The sequence below is a fragment of the Gymnoscopelus microlampas genome (assembly GCF_963454915.1).
Source record: "Gymnoscopelus microlampas genome assembly, chromosome: 12".
Taxonomy (NCBI): domain Eukaryota; kingdom Metazoa; phylum Chordata; class Actinopteri; order Myctophiformes; family Myctophidae; genus Gymnoscopelus; species Gymnoscopelus microlampas.
Window position 1 is genome coordinate 10,651,057 of NC_139949.1, and position 19,890 is coordinate 10,670,946.

The 19,890-nt window shown below is 40.2% G+C and overlaps 1 protein-coding gene across 5 annotated transcripts; it reads right to left on the minus strand.

The window, feature by feature from the left end:
- Nucleotides 1-847: 847 nt before the first annotated feature.
- LOC311057841 (uncharacterized protein) lies at nt 848-19,184 on the minus strand. 5 transcript variants are annotated; one of them, XM_084074953.1, is made up of 11 exons: nt 19,088-19,184; nt 16,105-16,210; nt 14,236-14,344; nt 13,033-13,157; nt 11,114-11,398; nt 8,851-9,315; nt 8,350-8,422; nt 6,998-7,122; nt 3,379-3,657; nt 2,355-2,519; nt 848-1,179 (listed from the first exon to the last, which is right to left on the minus strand). In XM_084074953.1, the coding sequence occupies exons 1-11, from the start codon at nt 19,169-19,171 to the stop codon at nt 1,142-1,144; spliced, it is 1,854 nt and encodes a 617-aa protein (XP_083931079.1). In that variant the 5' UTR covers nt 19,172-19,184; the 3' UTR covers nt 848-1,141. The 5 variants fall into 5 exon arrangements, with proteins under 5 accessions (XP_083931079.1, XP_083931078.1, XP_083931081.1 ...); XM_084074952.1 differs by having other exon boundaries at nt 848-1,206; XM_084074955.1 differs by lacking the exon at nt 2,355-2,519 and having other exon boundaries at nt 3,493-3,657.
- Nucleotides 19,185-19,890: the final 706 nt, after the last annotated feature.

Below are 19,890 nucleotides of genomic sequence, written 5' to 3' on the forward strand. Positions count from 1 at the left end.
AGATCTGAATCAACAACGACGACCTTTGACCAAAAAAAACAACAGAAACGAAAGATGGACAAACAAATGAAAGCCGCATATCTTAAAGGAGAATTCCGGAGTAGCTTTTATCTTACCTTTCTATGTTATTATATCCTAGGATGAGTGGTACAGTAAAACATTTCATAACTCCATCCCGAGTCCACCGCAGCTAAAAACCTGAGCGGACGGTCCATGCGCTAGATAGCGTATTTTTATGTTTCTTTTTTGTTGATATCTGGTGTTCATATTGACAGAAAACTCTCCAAAGTGTGTGTTAAATGCGCCCCTCCGGAAGTCACGCAAGACGAGATTTCACCCGTGATTTCATCCAAGTCCACTTGTAAACACTACGGTGCCCATTTGGGGGAAAAAAACACAACCTAGTGCATGGACCGTCCGTTCGGGTTTTTAGCTGCGGTGGACTCGGGGGGTGCAATACGTTAGTCCGACAGCGCATTCCTCCGACAGCGCAGTGCCCCGACGTTATACAGTATTTCTGCTAAAGCAGAAAATGATCGCGATGGAATTACAGATTACAGACGACTAATTGGAAAGTAAATCTAGACAAAACATTTGTGTTTGATATGTGTAATTATGTTTTTTGTTTAATGCTTTTTAATTTAGTGTATAACACCAGGTGTATATAAAAAGAAAAACAATATAAATGCAAGAAAATATAATATGTCAACATGAAATGTAATATGTACAAATTGCAATAAAAGTATAAAAAATTCTGAGGAAGGCCAGCAGGCTGAAACATCGTGGAAAAAACTAGAGTATGGATATTCTGGTGTTTTTTCAGGCCACCCGAGTAACTGAAACTCTTGTCGCAATGTTTACAAGGGAAAGGTTTATCTCCAGTGTGGACAAGTCGGTGTCTCTTCAGGTCAAATGACTGATTGGAACTCTTGCCACACTGATCACAGATGTGTGATTTCTTTCCTGTGTGATTCAGGGAGTCTGTGTAAGTCTTTACTTCTGGTGTAGGACTGTAATGAGACTGTGTCTCATTGTTTCTGGCTGGTCATAGAGTAGGTGATTTGCTGAAAAGGATGCTGGGGTGATCTGTCCATTCCTCAGCATTTGGCTGTAGAGGTCGCTGTGGCTTCTCATGATGTACTCATGGAGGAAGACCTGAGCTGTAAAGGCGTATGAACACTTTCTTGGGACTCTGGGACCTCACTACTGAGAGAGAGAGAGAGAGAGAGAGAGAGAGAGAGAGAGAGAGAGAGAGAGGGGTAGTAAACACTCCATCATCTGTGCAACATATTACTTATAATGACATGAAAATAATGGACAAAACATTCACATAATGTGTTCTCCAGGTTAAAATCAGATTACAGTAGGCCATTTGAAGAGAAGCATTTTATCCTGGCTTCCGTCTATTAGCTAAAACTATGGTCACACTGCAGGATAATCAGGGTGATTTTGAGTCAGGTCTGTTCCCCGTCCGAGGCTGATCGGGGGTGATTAGCTCGCAAGTTTATCCTATCGTGTGAGTGGTTCAAAGATCCAATCTTTAACCTGACAATTTGTTCACAGACGATCGGCCCAGATAATTATTATTGAACATGTTTGATGTTTACCTGTATGATTACACTACTGTCCGAGGGGGACAACAGAAGTGTAGTGTGTGCATGTTTAAATTAATCTCATAATTGAATTTTATAAGATTATCCTGTAGTGTGTTTGATGCAACCAGACTTCCAAATGGTTCATAGATTTTAAAACTCCTGTAGTCTGAGCCCAGCTTAAGCCAGTGGTTCCCAAATATATAACAGTTATGTACTTAGTAATACGGGTCATTTAGAAAGGATTATAATACACATAATCCCTAGATGGATCCACATAACCTCAGGGGTACTATAACCCCACTTTGATAACAGGACATAGTATTGGCGGTCATTTTGTGGCGCCACAGATCGAAAACCCATTAATTTCCCTTTGCATAGAGATTTCCGAAAATATTTTAATCATTTGTGTGGCATTCTGTGGCACAACAAAATGTCCGCCACTGCTATGCCCTATAGGTGGGCTAAGCTAACAGCTGATATGTGCACAAGGTGCATTATTTCCCTCAGACATGCAAATGTTAAGGCAGCCTTCATGTACTGATCAAACAACTGCGAATGAGGAAGTATTGTTTCTAGCCTTCTAGGGGCTGCTGCCTTTCAGGACAAAGAGCTCCGAACCATGTTGCTGAATTGATCCCTATTGTTCTAATTGTTTATTTAATTTGAATAGTTTGAATTGGTTCAAGTGTGTTTTTGTTTTGTTTTTCTTTTCTTTTTTTATTATATAAAAAAAGATGACTTCTTCATCATCATCTATACTTTTCCCTGCTTGTAACACTGATCCACCAGGCTCCTCTGGTCTTTGAAGTAACTCCTCCTGATTCCCTTTAATGTGTGAAGGCTCTGGTTCCTCCTGGTGCAGACTGGGGCTCTTCTCATGTTCAGGAGAAACCCCGTCTTCATACACAATCACGTTCAGGAAGTCTAGGATCAGAAGAATAACATGATGGTGACCACTGGATTCCTAAGATGTAAATCAATTCCTTCTAACTTTTTTGTTGTACAAAATAAGTGTTCTCTTGCTTAGACAAACCACAGTTAATAACTACATATTATTACAGATAATTACAGGTGTTAATAACTACAGGTTATTAGAGGGGTTTCTGAAAAGTTCTGAGAAATCAGGCTTTAAAGTTTTATCAAGAAAACTTCTCCGCTCAAAATATATTGTAATAGTTTATTTAATTTGAATTGGTTCAAGTGTTGAACCAAGGTCAAGTGATTTTCTTTGTTTAAATTAAGTGTTAAATACTGGCTATTAGAGTGTTTTATTCAGTAACAGGAGTCTCCATGTCTCTCTAGCAGCTCTTTATTAAACAGAATATACATTTTCAGGTTGGGATACCAATTTGATCCAATCAGGACAGAGAACTCAGTTAGGATACATATTAAACAAGTGAAATTGGAAGTGATGACACAAATAAATGAGCAGACAAAATTGGAACTGGAACACTATACAAATGAATCTGATACATGGGTACACTCTCCTGATTGGCTGAAAATGTATCACCTACCTGAAAATGTATTTTCTATTTATTAAAGAGCTGGAGAGACAGGGAGACCCCTGTGACTGAACAAACACTCTACAGCAATGATTACTACCAGAATATAGAGCTTTAAGCTTTTAACATATGTGTTGTTGTTTTAACCAACATATATCACTTACCCTACCTTTAAATAAAACCAACCTGGTCTGTTTAAATGGGTATTTCACTTTGCAACCCTTCTAGAGTCACTTTAATGTCTAACGGTTCTCGGTTAGTTACCGTTGGTGTTAACTGACCTGTGCTGGTCTCCTCCCACTCATGATTTTCATCAGTGACTTCAGTGTCAGATTCCAGGTCGACTTCAATTACTGAACAGTATGAAGAGAGGACTTCTACATCATCATCTATACTTTTCCCTGCTTGTAACACTGATCCATCAGGCTCCTCTGGTCTTTGAAGTAACTCCTCCTGATTCCCTTTAATGTAGGGAGGCTCTGGCTCCCCCTGGAGCAGACTGGGGCTCTTCTCCTGTTCATGAGAAACCCCGTCTTCATACACAACCACGTTCAGGGAGTCTAGGATCAGAAGAACAACATGATGGTGACCACTGGATTCCTAAAATGTTAATCAATTTCTTCTATCTTTCTTGTTGTACAAAATATGTTATCTCTTGCTTAGACGAACCACAGTTAATAACTACATGTTATTACAGATAATTACAGGTTATTACATTAATGACTACATGTTATTAGAGTCAAGAAAACTTCGCTCAAAATACATATATGGAAATGCACAGTAATTTGAATTCATATACAGGGATTAAAGCAAAACAAATCCCAAGACTGAAAATGATTTTTAGACCATGTCCCAATATGTAAAACCCCCCAACCTTGCATCGGTCTACCCCTGTCCTAGACAGGGATAAGAGCCGGTGTAAGAGAAAATCATAAATTAATAACATGGCGTGCAAAGCGCACACCAATTTTTGGGGTGGTAAAATGGTGTTTCCCTGAAGTTCCCTTCACTGTGAATGTGTGTGTGCCAATCCATGCTTCATTTTATAGAAGCAACTTCTGAAGCTCTGTTGTATTCTATTGCTAGTCAGGCCAATTCAAATACTCATATCTTAAAATGATTACTGTAGCGATTGACTTTGCAGCCACATGGTGCATAGCAGCAGTGTGTTAAAGTTGAAAAAACCCAGAGGAAGACACTCATCATATTCACATGTAGCCTTCAGTGGTCATTTGAACCATTGTGCACCTTGCATTAGGGAAGAGAGACAGTTTAAGACCCATCGGTTTGTCGGCTAAAATTCTAACATAATGGATAAACTGTTTACTGGAGAACGTTTTACCTCACTTAATCTATGATTTAGAGCAGTGGTCTTCAACAGGGGGACACCTACAGTTGCGACAGGGGGGCCGCCAAATCTTTGTGTGATAGGAACTTTTTGTTTTACATTGACTATTTGAACCCCAGCATCCCTACATTTGCCAAAATTAGCAGATCTACAAGCTCACAATGAGCTTGTAGATCTGCTATTTTTGGCTTAGAGATTTGGTGTAGAGTGGAACAAGAGCAGACCAAGTACAGAGCCTCAAAGGTCAAGTTTACTAAGCATTGTGTGCAAACATCTGAAAATACACATTAACATGAATTCAACATATTAATAGAAAAAATATGTATAACAAAAAACAAAAACAAACATAAATGAATTGACCAAACACTGATGATAATGCTGTCAAACAAGTCTATGAATCCATCTATGAAACCTATGAATAAGTTTAATCTGCAACACAATATGTAGTGGGGGGTCCCTGCTTCATCTTTCTCTCAGCTAAGAGGTCCTTGGCCTGAAAAACATTGAAGATCCCTGTTGTATAGTTATGATTACACGCGATCTGTCATTGATTCGCGTGCATCCTCACATGTTGTTGATGCACCCGGTAGCACTGTAGTGTTGCATTATTATGGTGGAAAAAAGCTTCTTTTTTTTACCATTGCTGCCATAAAATCAGCTTTCTTTTGCACACACAACAAAAACATGCTCCATTGCTCCCGGTTCTCTGAGCTTTTGCACCCGAACAGCGTTCCCGTTTCAACTTTTCAGCCCACCTCATCTCTGCTCTCAATGGCAGTCAGTCCGAACCTTCTTTGATCACCAACGCCTCGATGACATCACATGACTGTACCACGATCATACGTGGGAGTGATTTAATGCATTATCTCTGGAGGAACAATCCAATATATAGGCTGCTTTGAAAACCTATCATGATGATACCGTCCCAAATGAAACAAACACCGCACCGTAGTATTTGCATTGGCACCTGTATGAGTGACTTTTGTGAGAGACAAATAAATCCTCTCTAATCTCCGATTGGCAAACATAGCAATTGTTCCGCTGCTTATTTTAATGCAAAAGAACGGAATCATATGTTTATGTTAATTACTGCTGGTCCTTCCCTGTCAACAAAATTAGATCCTACCTGTTACGTAGCGTAATTCACTTTCAATTTAAAACTCTAGTGTCTTCCATTATTCCTGGGATTTAATATTTTGGATACAGATCTCCTTCCATAACTGCACAGTGGTAAATCCGTTCTACTTTTAAGGCATAAATTAATGACAGGGGGAAAGGAGTACAACATACTTACGTAGTTGCACACTGGTGTTGCATGCCGTAAATAGCAGATCTACAAGCTCACAACGAAAAAAGAAACAAGCAGGTGTGCTACCTCAGCCAGTACGCCTTTTTGTTTAAGCAGTGGGTGCTCAGCTAAAGATACAACTAAGTTCAAATACCACGAAGTGGAAAGAGCGGCACTCCAAGACAGGCTCAGATGCACATTTCTTCTATTGACAACGCTAATGCGTTTCGGCCTTAGCCTTCCTCAGAGCAGATAAAACATCTGCTTAATGTGCTCTGAGGAAGGGTGAGGCCAAAACGCGTTTGCGTTCTCAATAAGTAGAAGAAATGTGCATCTGAGCCTCTCTTGCATCCTTTATTTTGGAGTGCCGCCTTTTCCACTTTGGTGGTATTTGAACATAGTCTCCTAGCTCTCTGTCTCTCTTCCATCGATCTCTTCAGTGAGAATAAGGCATCAAATGACCTTCTACACTTGCAACCAGATCAGTGTTTTCTTTTTTTTCTCTAATTGATAGACCATTTGGTGCTCACGTCAGGTGAGCAGCTCGGCCTCCTGCTTCTTTCTACAATGTTGTTTCTCAGTGACGTCTCCAATCCATCGCTCCAATGAGCAAACTATCTCCATGTTACAGAGCACCAGAGTACCTGCTGACTGTCAGCTCACCACCAGGCACACCAGGTTTTTTCTACATGGCAGGGCAAGAAAGAGGAGCACTCATTTTGCTTCACTCCAAGTTCTGTGTTGGTCTCACCATCATATGATTCTTAGGAATAATTTACAATCGGAGAAATGCTCCCGACAATCTCAGGGACAAAATGTTGGTATCATATGAGACCAAAACGGTTGCGATTTCGAGACCCGACTCCATAGGGGAGGTCGATTTGGGAGTAAATTTGGCTTTAGCCAAGCTGTCGAGAACAGGGTTTGTCTGTATGTACAGTATATACGTATGTATGTCCCCTCAAAATGGACCAATCAAAGCTCATGTCATTAATTCATTCACAATTATGTGTTTGACAATTAATTGTCATCTAAAATGTCATGATCATGACAGTTCTGCCAACTTCATCTCCTGATGCAGTCTGTTATATTCAGGACAAGTCAGTTTTATGTGTCATGGCTTTGGAGAGCTGTGTTCGGCACACAAAAATGACGTGCAACTACAGTATAAATAAGGCTTTAGAAACTCCAAATCTGATTTGGTCCACATGAATTGATTGTTGTGAAACTTGCTGAAGCAGTGATTTTGGGTGTTTGTTTATACCGTTCATATCCCATGTGTCATCTGGACGTTTGTGTCCATCTATCTCCATGTCTAGATGAATGGGGAGCATCACTTCTGTTTGGGAGGGATTCTCAAGGTTCACTTCAGGGTCATCATCATCAAAGCTTAGGAAGAAATGGAACAGTCATACTTAAAATCTCCTTCTAACATACACACTTTAGAGTCTAGACACTTACAACCTATATACTGTACTTAGTTAACCAGGGTCCCCCAGGGCTCTATACCAGGACCTCAAGTGCACCTTCACTGTAATGTAAAATCGTTAAAATAGCAGCTATTTTCACCAAATGTCCACACATCGAGAATAGGGACGCTAGGGTTCATGTGGCTAAATGTAACAGTGTTGTTTATGTTCTTTTCAATAGAGAAACATGTTAAAAGTTATAGGCTGACAAATACTGTAAGATCCAGGCAGAGACAGTGCTTAGAAATGTGTTATGATGTTCTACCATACATTTTTTTACTACCTCAAAAGAGACAAGGCCTCATGGACAAGGCCCTGTCATCTTTGGCGACCCCTAGGGGATGCCAAAGATGCTGCTCTGGTGTTTCTTTCATACTTAAAGAGGTGGTGCCATGGTTTTGCACTTTTTCTGTTTTTCATGTGTCTATGAGGTTGATAGAACTTCATTAAGCCCCCTGGTGGTGTTTGTATGGTGTTTTATGTCTTCTCTGACTATTTTGAGTTTCTACCTGGAGTCTGAAACCTTGAGGGTCAAACGTGCCAATAGAGAAACAGCCCTTTAGTGACATAGTAAAATTGTACCCTCCCCCTCATTATCATAACACAACAGGTGTGGGCATGAGGAGGAGGGACTAGGACAGGTGGGTGGTGCTGAGGTGGTGGAGGAGGTGCTAAGGTGAGAACCAGGTATACTTAATGAACTGGAGGCGTGTCCACATAAAAACAAACAATTTCTGTACACTTTTTTGAAAAAAAATCTTCCTCCTAGTATAACCATAATACCTGATGATTATGTTTTTTTGGGGGGAATCACTGAAAATCATGGCACCCCGTCTTTAAATCTTTTTTCTTTCTTTTCTTCCAAAATGTTCTAAAACAGAAACAATAGGCCATATTCAAGCTCACAGCTGGTAAGTCTGCTATTTTGGGAAAATTCGTAAAGATGTGCTATTTTCGTTACTTTTGAAAAAAATATATAAATATAAATATATATTATGGTCACGATACGATATTATCGTCAAAATATCAACAGATGCATATTGTCCAACATACTGTGATTTTAGATTTTGTCTTATAACGCTCAGCTCTAATACTGTAGCTACCCTACTGCAGGCTTTGGAGAAACTACAAAGGAGGTAGGACTTACCTGATGTGCACTAGAGGTTCTGTGCTGATGGAAACGGCATTGTATTTCTCCTTAGGCAGAATAAATCTAGGGGCTGTAGATTGGCAATAGAAAAAAAAAGAAATAATCATTGTGGGTCAATGTAACATTTTCTATGTCCTGATGTGGTCACATACGTTTTGTTGTTGTTTTAACCAAAAAATATCACTTACACTAACTTTAAAAGCAACCAGCCTGGTCTGTTTAAAGGGGTATTTCACTTTAAACCCGTTCTAGAGTCATTCTAATGTCTAATCAGGCTTTAGTGTGCACCCTAGAAAGTTTTTAAGATGCTTGATTTAATATTAAGATATTTAATATTAGACACACCCCCTCCCTTATGAACCCATTGTAACTTTAAACACCATTTTAACTATGTTAGATTCATTGAAAACACACATCCCTGGTTCTGGTGACTGATATTGGCCGTCTAATGTGTGAGGGGCCGTGTTTTTTCAATTACCACAGCCCACAGTTAGTTACCATTGGTGTTGGCTTGTGATGTCTGTGTCGTTGAAGTGACATCTTCGTTGAGTATTCTGACTTTTCTTGACTTGTCCCTCTCATTACAGTATGTATAACTGAGGTGTTTCTTCAGATCATATAACTGACGGAAACTCTTGTCACATTGTTTACAACGAAAATGTCTTTCTTCAGCGTCGACGGGGAGTTGTGACTTCAGATGACTTGACTTCAGATGACTTGTCACAGTGTGATATAACAGGTGTGCCTTCAGAGAACTTAACTGACTGAAACTCTTGTCACATTGTTTACAGCGGAGAGCCTGGTGAACCATGTTCAGAGGGAGTTTGTGAAGGACCACCACTGCTGGATTCATATTAGCCAGAAGAGAAGTGGAAGGCTCATCTCTTTGTGGGTGTTGTGACTTGGCAGCAGGACTGTTCGATGTCACAGGGCTCACAGATGGAGGTAAATAAGATATATCACCTGGGAATGACAAAAGTTTGGAAAATATGACATCCTTACATTAGGTTTATTAATTGCCATCACTTGGATTATGTTGTGAAATCAGTTGAGTGCATTTGTCAACTTGATTCTTTTTTACATTTTTTAAAAAACAGTCCACAGTGAGGGCCCTATTTTAACGGCTGAACTTAGGGTTATGGTGACTTAGGGTCTTGTCCATGCCAATTTTACTATCTACAGGGCGCATTACGTGGCCGGAATGCGTTAGTTCCTGAAGAAAACAATGTCCTTGTGCATGATGGGAAAGAATGCAAGCTTAATAATGTGATATAATAATGTCAGGAGAGGCTGAGGAAACAAAAGTGCTCTTCTCATCGAAATACTGAAATGAGGGGTCCAAAACATCGCAGTGAACGGCCGTTACTGCGGTCAGAATCACTGAAGCCTAATGTCTCATGCCCAACAGAGATCTGTGATATCTTTACACATTACAACATTCTTACATTATGATAGGTAAGCTATTTGAGAATATTTATCAGCTGCATGACAATGTCTTTCCCTCCCTCTCTTTCCTCACAGAGCTCTTCAAAATGCACAGAGTGGAGAGACATTCTTATGCTTCATTTATACTTGGTCATTGGACCCGACTGCTAGAGCTGCACCAGAAACATCTGATCTATTATTTCCAGTGGTTGAAATGCCACCTCAATTGCTGAACCTGAGTGTTTTGTTCAGATCGGATGGATTGAAATGGGTTGAGCAGGTGCTGCTGCTTTTTACTTCTTCCACCAGTAGCTATAATAACTCCTCATGTCCAAGAGATGTATGTGATATCTTTACATAATTGATAAATACAATTCATAGATTGCATGCTTACTCTTCAGTTAGGTTGTTTTTAAGCCACTTATTAAAGCATGACGGACGGTTGTGCAGTACACTGTCCGTCGTCATCTCCCCTTTGATGGTGAGCTGCAATGCGTTTGGTGTCATTGCGCTGTGTAGATAGTGATGAAACACCTGCGCCTCACTGCGCCAAACAGATAAGACCAGCTCGGAGCCGGTCTTAGCTTGAAGCGCAAAGTTTGTGGGGAACATAGCATTGTGCCGTGATCGCGCCAGACTACACCTCATTTTAAGACAAAATCACCCCCACGCACACAACTGGCTAAAGTGACATACAAGGTCCGACGCAACGAGCGCCTACCGACATAAAGGTGGCCGTTTTGTCTCCCCCACCGCTCCCTCCGGACCCCACCGTAGCGCCCAGGACCGGCCCGTCAAGTTGGGGACTGCACTCGACCTAACGGATGTTTTATATCCGTTTGCATGCAGTTCTTTTGGCGACCTTAGCAGTAGAGTGAGAAAAAGGTCTTCTCCAAAAAAAGACCCACGTTGTTTGTTGCACGACGTCGTGGAAGTACTTGAGTAAATGTACTTAGTTACTTTACACCGCTGCCGTCGGTTTGCGACCTTATGAGCCCAGCCATTCCTTAAACACACACATAAATAATATACCACAGTGCAGTAGGGGGTGAAACGCAAGTTTTGTAGACAAGCATTGTTTTTGTCTAATTTGTCGACTCAGGAGTGACTTTTATTGCGTGTGTTTGCCAGGCGTGGTTGCCAGGTTGTGAGAGAAATAAGCAACCTGGTCTATGAAAACAAGCCCAAAATAATTAAAGAATTAAAGAGCGCTTTAAACCTATTTGAAAATAGCAGATCTACAAGCTCACACTGCGACGCATTATGAGCTTGTAGATCTGCTATTTCCATGCCCTTTGTGTCTTATGTGATGTCAGTGTGTTTAAAGCCTACTGACCTGTGCTGGTCTCCTCCCACTCATCATTTTCATCAGTGACTTCAGTGTCAGATTCCTGTTTGACTTCAACTTTGACTTCAATTACAGAACAGTGTGAAGAGATGACTACTTCATCATCATCTATACTTTTCCCTGCTTGTAACACTGATCCATCAGGCTCCTCTGGTCTTTGAAGTAACTCCTCCTTTTTAATGTGAGTAGGCTCTGGTTCCTCCTGGTGCAGACTGGGGCTCTTCTCCTGTTCAGGAGAAACCCCGTCTTCATACACAACCACGTTCAGGAAGTCTAGGATCAGAAGAATAACATGATGGTGACCACTGGATTCCTAAAATGTAAATACAATTATTCTATCTTTCTTGTTGTACAAAATACGTTATCTCTTGCTTAGACGAACCACAGTTAATAATTACATGTTATAGCATATACTTACAGGTGTTAATACTTATATGTAATTACATTAATAACTGTTATTAGAGGGGTTTCTGAAAACTGTTCTGAGAAATCTTCAACGTTATAGCAAGAAAACTTCTCGGCTTAAAATACATATGGAAAGGTACGGTAATCTGAATTCATAAATTGAGTTACTTTGCCAAACAAATGAATAATTGTGCTACATGGGATGTTATTTTCTAAAACAAAACAATATAACAGTACAGTTTACAAGTACCCTAACATAATATGGTGAAGTTAGACATACAAATGCATGGTAGGACACTGGGGCTTAATGTGATGACCCGGGGCCAGGATTTAAAACAGTCTCCTGGCTAAGAAACAAACAGGTGTGCTTCCTCAGAATGCCTTTTTTTGTTTAAGCAGTGTGTGCTCAGCTAAAGATACAACTAAATTCAAATACCACTGAAGTGGAAAGAGTGGCACTCCAAAATAAAGTTTGCAAGACAGGCTCAGATGCACATTTATTCTATTGAGAACGCTAATGTGTTTCGGCCTTAGCCTTCCTCAGATCATATTAAAAAATCGGCTTAATCTGCTCTGAGAAAGGGTCAGGCCAAAACGCGTTAGCGTTCTCAATAAGTAGAAGAAATGTGCATCTGAGCCCGTCTTGCATCCTTATCGCTTTTTCCACTTTGGTGGTATTTGAACATAGTCTCCTGGCTCTCTGTCCCTCTTCCATCTATCTCTTCAGTCAGAGTGAGGCATCAAATCAAATGGCCCTCTACACTTGCAACCAGATCAGTGTGTTTTCTTTTCCTTTTATTCTCCTCTAATTGATAGACCATTTGGTGATCACGTCACGTGAAGCAGCCCTGCCTCCTGTTTCTTTCTACGATCGATGTTGTTTCTCAGTGACGTCTCCAATCCATCGCTCCAATGAGCAAACTATCTCCATGTTACAGAGCACCAGAGTACCTGCTGACTGTCAGCTCACCACCAGGCACACCAGGTTTTTCCTACGTGGCAGGGCAAGGGGAGCATTTTTCTTTGAGCATTGCTTCACTCCAAGTTCTGAGTTGGTCTCACCATCATATGATTCTTAGGAATAATTTACAATCGCAGAAATGCTCCCAATAATATCAGGGACTACATTTTGGTAGCATATGAGACCAAAACAGTTGCAATTTCGAGCCCCGACTTCAGAGGGGACGATTTGGGAGTATATTTGGCTTTAGCCAAGCTGAACAGGGTTTGTCTGTATGTACTGTGTGTGCAGTATATATGTATGTTTGTCCCCTCAAAATGGACCAATCAAAGCTCATGTCATTAATTCATTCACAATTATTTGTTTGACAATTAATCGTCATCTAAAATGTCATGATCATGACAGTTCTACCAACCTGATCATGACTTTGGAGAGCGGTTTTCGGCAGACAAAACTGAAAACGACGCGCAACAACAGTCTAACACATTAATTGATTGTTTTGAAACTTGTTGAAGCAGTGATATTGAGAGTTTGTTTATACCGTTAATCTCCCATGTGTCATCTGGACGTTTGTGTCCATCTATCTCCATGTCTAGATGAATGGGGAGCATCACTTCTGTTTGGGAGGGATTCTCATGGTTCACTGCAGGGTCATCATCATCAAAGCTTAGGAAGAAATGGAACAGTCACACTTGAAATTCCTTCTAACACACACACTTTAGAGTCTAGACACTTACAACCTATAATACTGTACTTCGGGGTCCCCCAGGGCTCTATACCAGGACCTCAAGTGCATTAATTGTCAACCGTTGGTCAAATCATTGGAGCCCCCCTTTTGATCTGACAAAAGCTGAGAAACCCCAAACCTTCTGACTTCTGGAGAACAGTAGACCCGGAAATAATGTGATCACAACAAACCCAGCCCGTCTGATCTAATGTTAAAGGATTTAGAAAGATACATTTTTCTCTGATTTCCGTTTTTTTGGGCGAAAACAAGCCAAATTCAACTGGCCACAATTATGGAATGGATTATCGCGGTGGCACAATTGTTTTTCTACGAGTCTACAAGACTCGGCTACATCTTTTAAAGCGATCGGCAGCTGGATCTTTGTGAAGAAAAATACTCCAATACTCTTTCAAAGGTTAGTGAAAATGCTCGGAATTGCTGCCAAGGGCAGCCATAGACGATGTTTTGACTCTGGCAGTCAATGAGTTAACAGTGTTATTTCTGTTCTTTTCAATTATGTACATGTTAAATGTTATAGGCTTAAAAATACTGTAAGATGAGAAGAGACAGTGCAGAGACAGTGCTTAGAAATGCGTTATGATGTTCTAATCTACCACTAACTTTTGACTACCTCAAAACAGACAGGACTCATGGACAAGGCCCTGTGATCTTTGGCGACCCCCAGGGGATGCCAAAGATGCTGCTCTGGTGTTTCTTTTATACTTAAATCTTGTTTCTTTATTTTTTCTCCAAAATGTTCCAAAATAGAAACAATAGGCCATATTCAAGCTCACAGGTGGTAGGTCTATTTTGGGAAAAATCTGAAAGATGTGCCATTTTTGCAACTTTTGAAAAAAATATGAATATAAATGTATATTATCGTCACAATACGATATTATCGTCACAATATCAATGATGCATTTTGTCCAATATACTGTGATTTTGTCTTATAACGCTCAGCTCTAATAGCTTCCCTACTGCAGGCTTTGGAGAAACTACAGAGGAGGCAGAACTTACCTGATGCGCACTGGAGGTTCTGTGCTGATGGAAACTGCTTTGTATTTCTCATTATTGCCCTGAAAGATCTTTTCACATTCTGATGCCTTCAGCAGAATAACTCTACGGCCTGTAGATTGGAAATAGGAAAGAAAAAATAATAATTTTGGGTTGATGTAACATTTCTGTTCACAACAATACAAGTTCAGCTTTGTTGTTATGGTGACCATGGATCTTTCTATGTCCAGGTGATAATAACCAATAAAAATAGATAGCCAATAAAAAATAAATCCAAGCTACTTGTGTTTTCCTACAACTTTTAACATAGGATTGGAGGGAAGTGTCATTTTTTGGGATGATGTTATGCACATCCTATTCCTTCTTTCAGGGTCAAAGGATCATTCCAAAGTTGTGTTAGAGCATCCTCTTGTGGAAAAAAAAAGAAAGGACATTGGCTTTGAAAGGACCTTGGCAGGCAATGTGTTAAAATCGATTCAAACTGGTTACGATTTAAATCGGTGAAATAAAAAATGTATCGCGATGCAAACAGCAGAGGACGCAATCTAGTTAGACTCCCCTCCTTGTTCACTGCCTACTATTTTGTCCCTTCAGGGGCCCTGTTATTTCTGCCTGCGTTCGGTCATCACTCACTGAACAACCGGCCAAGCGTCCTCTCAGACTATGAAATCCAAAACGACTAGGCGCTAGCGCTGCATAAAGAGGGAAATGTGCATCACATGTGGGCCTATATGTTTATTTGATTGACGAATGGCCCAAACTTTACCGTTTACTGAGAGGACCCCCTCCCCCGTCTGACGACATTGATGATTTAAACTCTGTAGGGCACTGAGGTGCTCCAAATGAGAGATTGGATAAGAATTAATTGATTAATAATATCTGAACAACAGTGTTGAAAGGAGTTTGACGTTGTCAGCGGTCTGATACAATTGTTAAATTATTAAATTAGATTATAATTCATTGAACTCTTCGGCTGCACTGAGGTGCTCCAGATAAGCAGTTTTCATTAGAAGCCTATCAGTTGTAAGTTTCCCTTATTACATAAATGTGTTGTTTTAAGTGTGTTCCTGTATACTGAGAATGTACCATAGATAAAAAATAAAAATAATAAATAAATCCCAAGCTTGAAACAAAGGCTAAGCCTTTGTTTATTTATTTGAAGAGGTTTTCTTTATATTTTATTTATTTCATCTGGGATATATCTTATAAAATTTAATTCATTCATGTCTTTCATTTTAAAGACATATATTTAAAGTTATTATTTTACAAAGAAAGAAGTATACCTATGCCTTAATGTGTACCTTACAGTTAATGCATGTACCTCAAGAATAAAAAGGCATTATTTAATTTCATATATTGAAAATGATAAGAGAAAATTCCGATACATGATTTGTGTGAGAAATAATCAAGGTTTTTCAGTAATTTGTCTGAAAAATAATTTTGTTTAAAAAGGTTGTGAAAAAAAAACATATTGTGAACCTAGTATCGTGATTCAAATCGTATCGTTAGATAGCCTATTATTTGCATGGTCAAATAGACCGATACCGATATTGCTTGTATCTTTTTATTTCTTTTTTTACCCCCTTTTCTCCCCAATTTAGTCATTATGACAATTGATTCCTCTCCACACACATTTCTGTCGTATCCTACTAACTCACCTGCCAGTGAGGAACCCCACCAGGAAGACGTAGAGCCTTCGTACTACTCCACCCGCACAACACTCCCAGCTGACAGTGGTGCATCCGGCTTTGTCGGATGCACCACGGTGGATTCGAACCCACAACCTCCAGGGGTGGGCAGGGACTTTACCACTGTGCCACCCGAGCACTCGATATTGATTGTATCTAATCAAAACAAAGCTCCATAACTCACCAATTGATGAACCAACAATGGTCTTCTTCAACTCCTTCCTCTCCTGGATTGAGGCCAGTCTCTTCCATAAGTGCGGGTGGTGGTGGTGCAGATAGTAGTTTCCCACCTGGAGGAGACAGGGTCAACCAACAACAGCAATAATAATAAATGTTATATTATTGACTTTATACAGTGGTTGACTACACGTTCTCGCGCGAGCTTCAAAAAGCTTGCTCTGAATGGCTCTGGACAACGAACGGTACCTTTCTCAGTTAACGCCCCCAGATTCTTAGCACCGCCCCATTGAAATGTGTTATTTTATTTCAACGTGTAGTGTGGCAATTTCTGCAGCTGCTCTCTGGTATCTGGTAGTTAAATGGTGGATAGAATATGTTCAAAGAACAAACTTGTTATGTTGATATATTGTCCATCTATTTTCATGGTGCGACACGTCCATACATTAAGCATTGGGACGTATGATTGGTCAATAAACCTGGTAGGTGGGGCTTACCTGAAAGAATACCGCCCAACTCACTCCAAATCCAACTCACTCCATGAAGACTTAAGAAATATTTGCCCAACTCACTCCAGGGCTCGCCCAACTCACTCCAGGGCTGGGACAACTCCCTCCAGGACCAAAGACCAACTCCCTCCAGGACCATAGCCAACTCACTCCAGGACCAAACCCAACTCACTCCATGCAATGTCACCAGTGTAATATTGGTTCAATGTGTCAGTGGTGTAAAGTAACTAAGTACATTAACTTAAGTACTGTACTTATGTACAATGTTGGGTATTTGTGCGTTATTTGAGTATTCCCAACTTCCAATGGTTTTACCTCTACTCCACTACATATTGGATCCACATATTGTTTTTTTACTCCACTAAATGTATTTGTTTTACTAGTTACTTTGCAGCTATAAATTATAATATTATAGTGTGTGTGTGTGTGTGTGTGTGTGTGTGTGTGTGTGTGTGTGTGTGTGTGTGTGTGTGTGTGTGTGTGTGTGTGTGTGTGTGTGGGGGGGTTGAATCGGTGGAGACTCTTACATTCTAACCCTAACCCTAACCCTAAACCTCTTGATTTGACCAACAATAGAATAAGACATGTAACAAACACTGGACTCCAAGTGCCAAAGTGGCCAGCGAGCCCCCCCCCCCCCAGAACCATTAAGTTGTTTTGTAGGGACAGTATTTAAAACTTTAACCAAGCCTAAAACAGAATAGAGTTAAAAGTAACAAATTCCTCAATAGTGTACTTAATTCCTCAATATTGTACTCAATAATAATTTTTGGAGTGAGTTGGGCAAGTGTGTGGAGTGAGTTGGGCAAGTGTGTGGAGTGAGTTGGGCAAGTGTGTGGAGTGAGTTGGGCAAGTGTGTGGAGTGAGATGTCTGGAGTGAGTTGGGCGCGATTTGGAGTGAGTTGGATTTGGAGTGAGTTGGGCGGTTACCGGCTGAAAATATCGAATCTACAAACTCACAACGCATTGCATCCAAACGTGTTGTGAGTTTGTAGTTCTGTTTTCACGTGCATAATTATATCATTAGGAATTCATTCATTTCATTGGTCAAATGCAACAGGTTGACATTAAGTGCAACTGCAAGCCGGCAGGTTTTCTGAAGTGTAGCAGATCTGTGAGCTTAGTTCTGCTATTTTCAAATAGCCAACGATTATATAAGGCTGAAGTGGTTAATGTATGTCTTGGAATAATAATCAAAATCTACAAAGTAACTATAGCAACTAAAGTTTTGAAACACTGCGCATCGCATCTGCAACACGCATCGTGTGACGGGGCATACATTAATTTAGCCATGGTTCACATGACGCTTGTATGACAGTCATGTTTCAGGGCTAACATTAATTAGACAGTTGATCATACTTAAACATTATTTGATTTGTTAACTTTGTGCAGGCCTTCTGCCCACAACCCATAGCCCCAAGTCCATTCATAATCTCGCAAACGATCACGCGTATGGGCATTAGAGAGAGGCTAGTGCAAGAGAGATCTGTAGCCTATTTATTTGTTGCTGTGTGAGAAAATGAAAAAAATAAAAACCGTACAAGCTGACCGACCACAAGCAGGCGGGACACCTCAGACCGCCTGGATCATTGTTATAGTATTGGGATGTTTTACATCCATTGTGTGTGGATGTGTGTGAAGTGGTGTAGTGTATCACTGTCAACTTGAGTCCTACTGAAAGAACAGTTTATCCCGTTGTGCAATTATTCAGATAACAGCCAGATCTCATGGTTGTATCCCCAGGTTGCGACGAAAAGGCATAGAGGGTCTACTGAAAAGTCTTCTCTTCTCTCATATCTGCCCCTCTCCCTCACATCTCTGCCTATATAAGTCGGCAAATGTACTTTAAGCACATTTTGATACCAATACTTTTGTACTTTTACTCAATTACATTTTGAATATATATTTTTTTCCCCCGGCCATTTGAAAATAGCCGATCTACAAGCTCACAATGCGTTGCGATGCCACGAAATACCCATGTAGCGGGAATTGTTGAAACTGAACATGGTACATTTTGGACATTAATAGAAAATAAAATATATATATAGATCTGTAGAGGGCGCAGTAGAGCAACCAAACATGTTTTTCCTTCCGGTGAAATGTTTTCTTTTCTGGCTAAAACGTGTATTTTAGACGTGAGGTGGGGGGCTCAGAGTGTTCCCACGTATAGAGTAGGCTTTCAACTCCATAAAACCGTCCATTACATGTTTTGGTTATTTTTTACTACAGACGAGAGGCTGCCCAGCCGGTAACCGGAGGGAAAGGCTCGAAACTCCTTCTAACGCTATGGACCAGAGCTACGTGAAATAGAGATATTTCATAAGAATGTTACTAATAATATTATATTATCATGCAACCTGGAATGACTGTAACATTGCTAACATTAACAGTTCAGCATCAACTAGGAGTAAAATGCTACATTGAAGCTTTACACTGGGGAGACAAACATAGAAACAGTTCATTATTTGCTACAGTACATACCTCTGATCCCACCATGAAAAAGTCTCCACCTTTTTCCAACTGGAATGTAAAAGGCATCTTCGCTAATGAGTTGTTTAATGACATTTTGTGCTGTTGTTGTTGTCATGTGGTACTGTGTGTGGCAGAGAGGAAGTGGTTTCTTCTTCTGTTATTTAGCTAGGTTGTAACCATTGCTGCATATCGCCATCTACTGTACCGGAGTAGTATCTGTGGACAGAATAACCTTCTTCACATCATTGCGCAAAATTAATAAACGATACTTAGTCTCGTGTAGCCAGACAGCCAGACAACTATTCCACAATCTCCGAATGCTAGAGTTTGGAACTACACCTCCCGAAATCCGAGGCAGGAACCTGGCATCAGTTTGTCATTTATTTCCGTTCACGAAAATTTTAAAATATCTTTACATTTTACTTTTTAATTGCCATTTCTGCTAAGCAGCAAGCTATATATACGTAGATGATTTTGATTCATATTAGGATACATTTGCACGACTTTAAAGACGGGGCTTCAGTTCTCCCCTTTACTCATCAACAGAGCTTCCGTGGTCCAGACTGTATGACTGGAAGCATTTGAAAATTGTGGGAAGCCACGTGAGACAAATGATACTTCTGATGTAATTAATTATATACTTGATGATACTAGTAATATTAACAAATGATGTATTCGTTTTAATATAAATGTAAAATCTCTGATCCCTTTGGGCAGGGAATTAAGTTGCCGCTGGTTCAGTGGCGTGCAGACATTTTGAGGGGCAGGTGCTCAAGTAAATTATACTTTTTTTTGTTTACTTAGTCTGCTCT

Bases quoted from the DNA above. Each gene is read 5' to 3' on its own strand.
- LOC311057841 (XM_084074951.1), bottom strand. From the start codon at position 19,171: ATGTCATTAAACAACTCATTAGCGAAGATGCCTTTTACATTCCAGTTG. The intron at 16,211-19,087 runs GTATGTACTGTA...TGTCTCCTCCAG, and splicing joins TTTTCATGGTGGGATCAGAG to GTGGGAAACTACTATCTGCA. The intron at 9,316-11,113 runs GTCAGTAGGCTT...TGTCATTCCCAG, and splicing joins GTGGGAGGAGACCAGCACAG to GTGATATATCTTATTTACCT.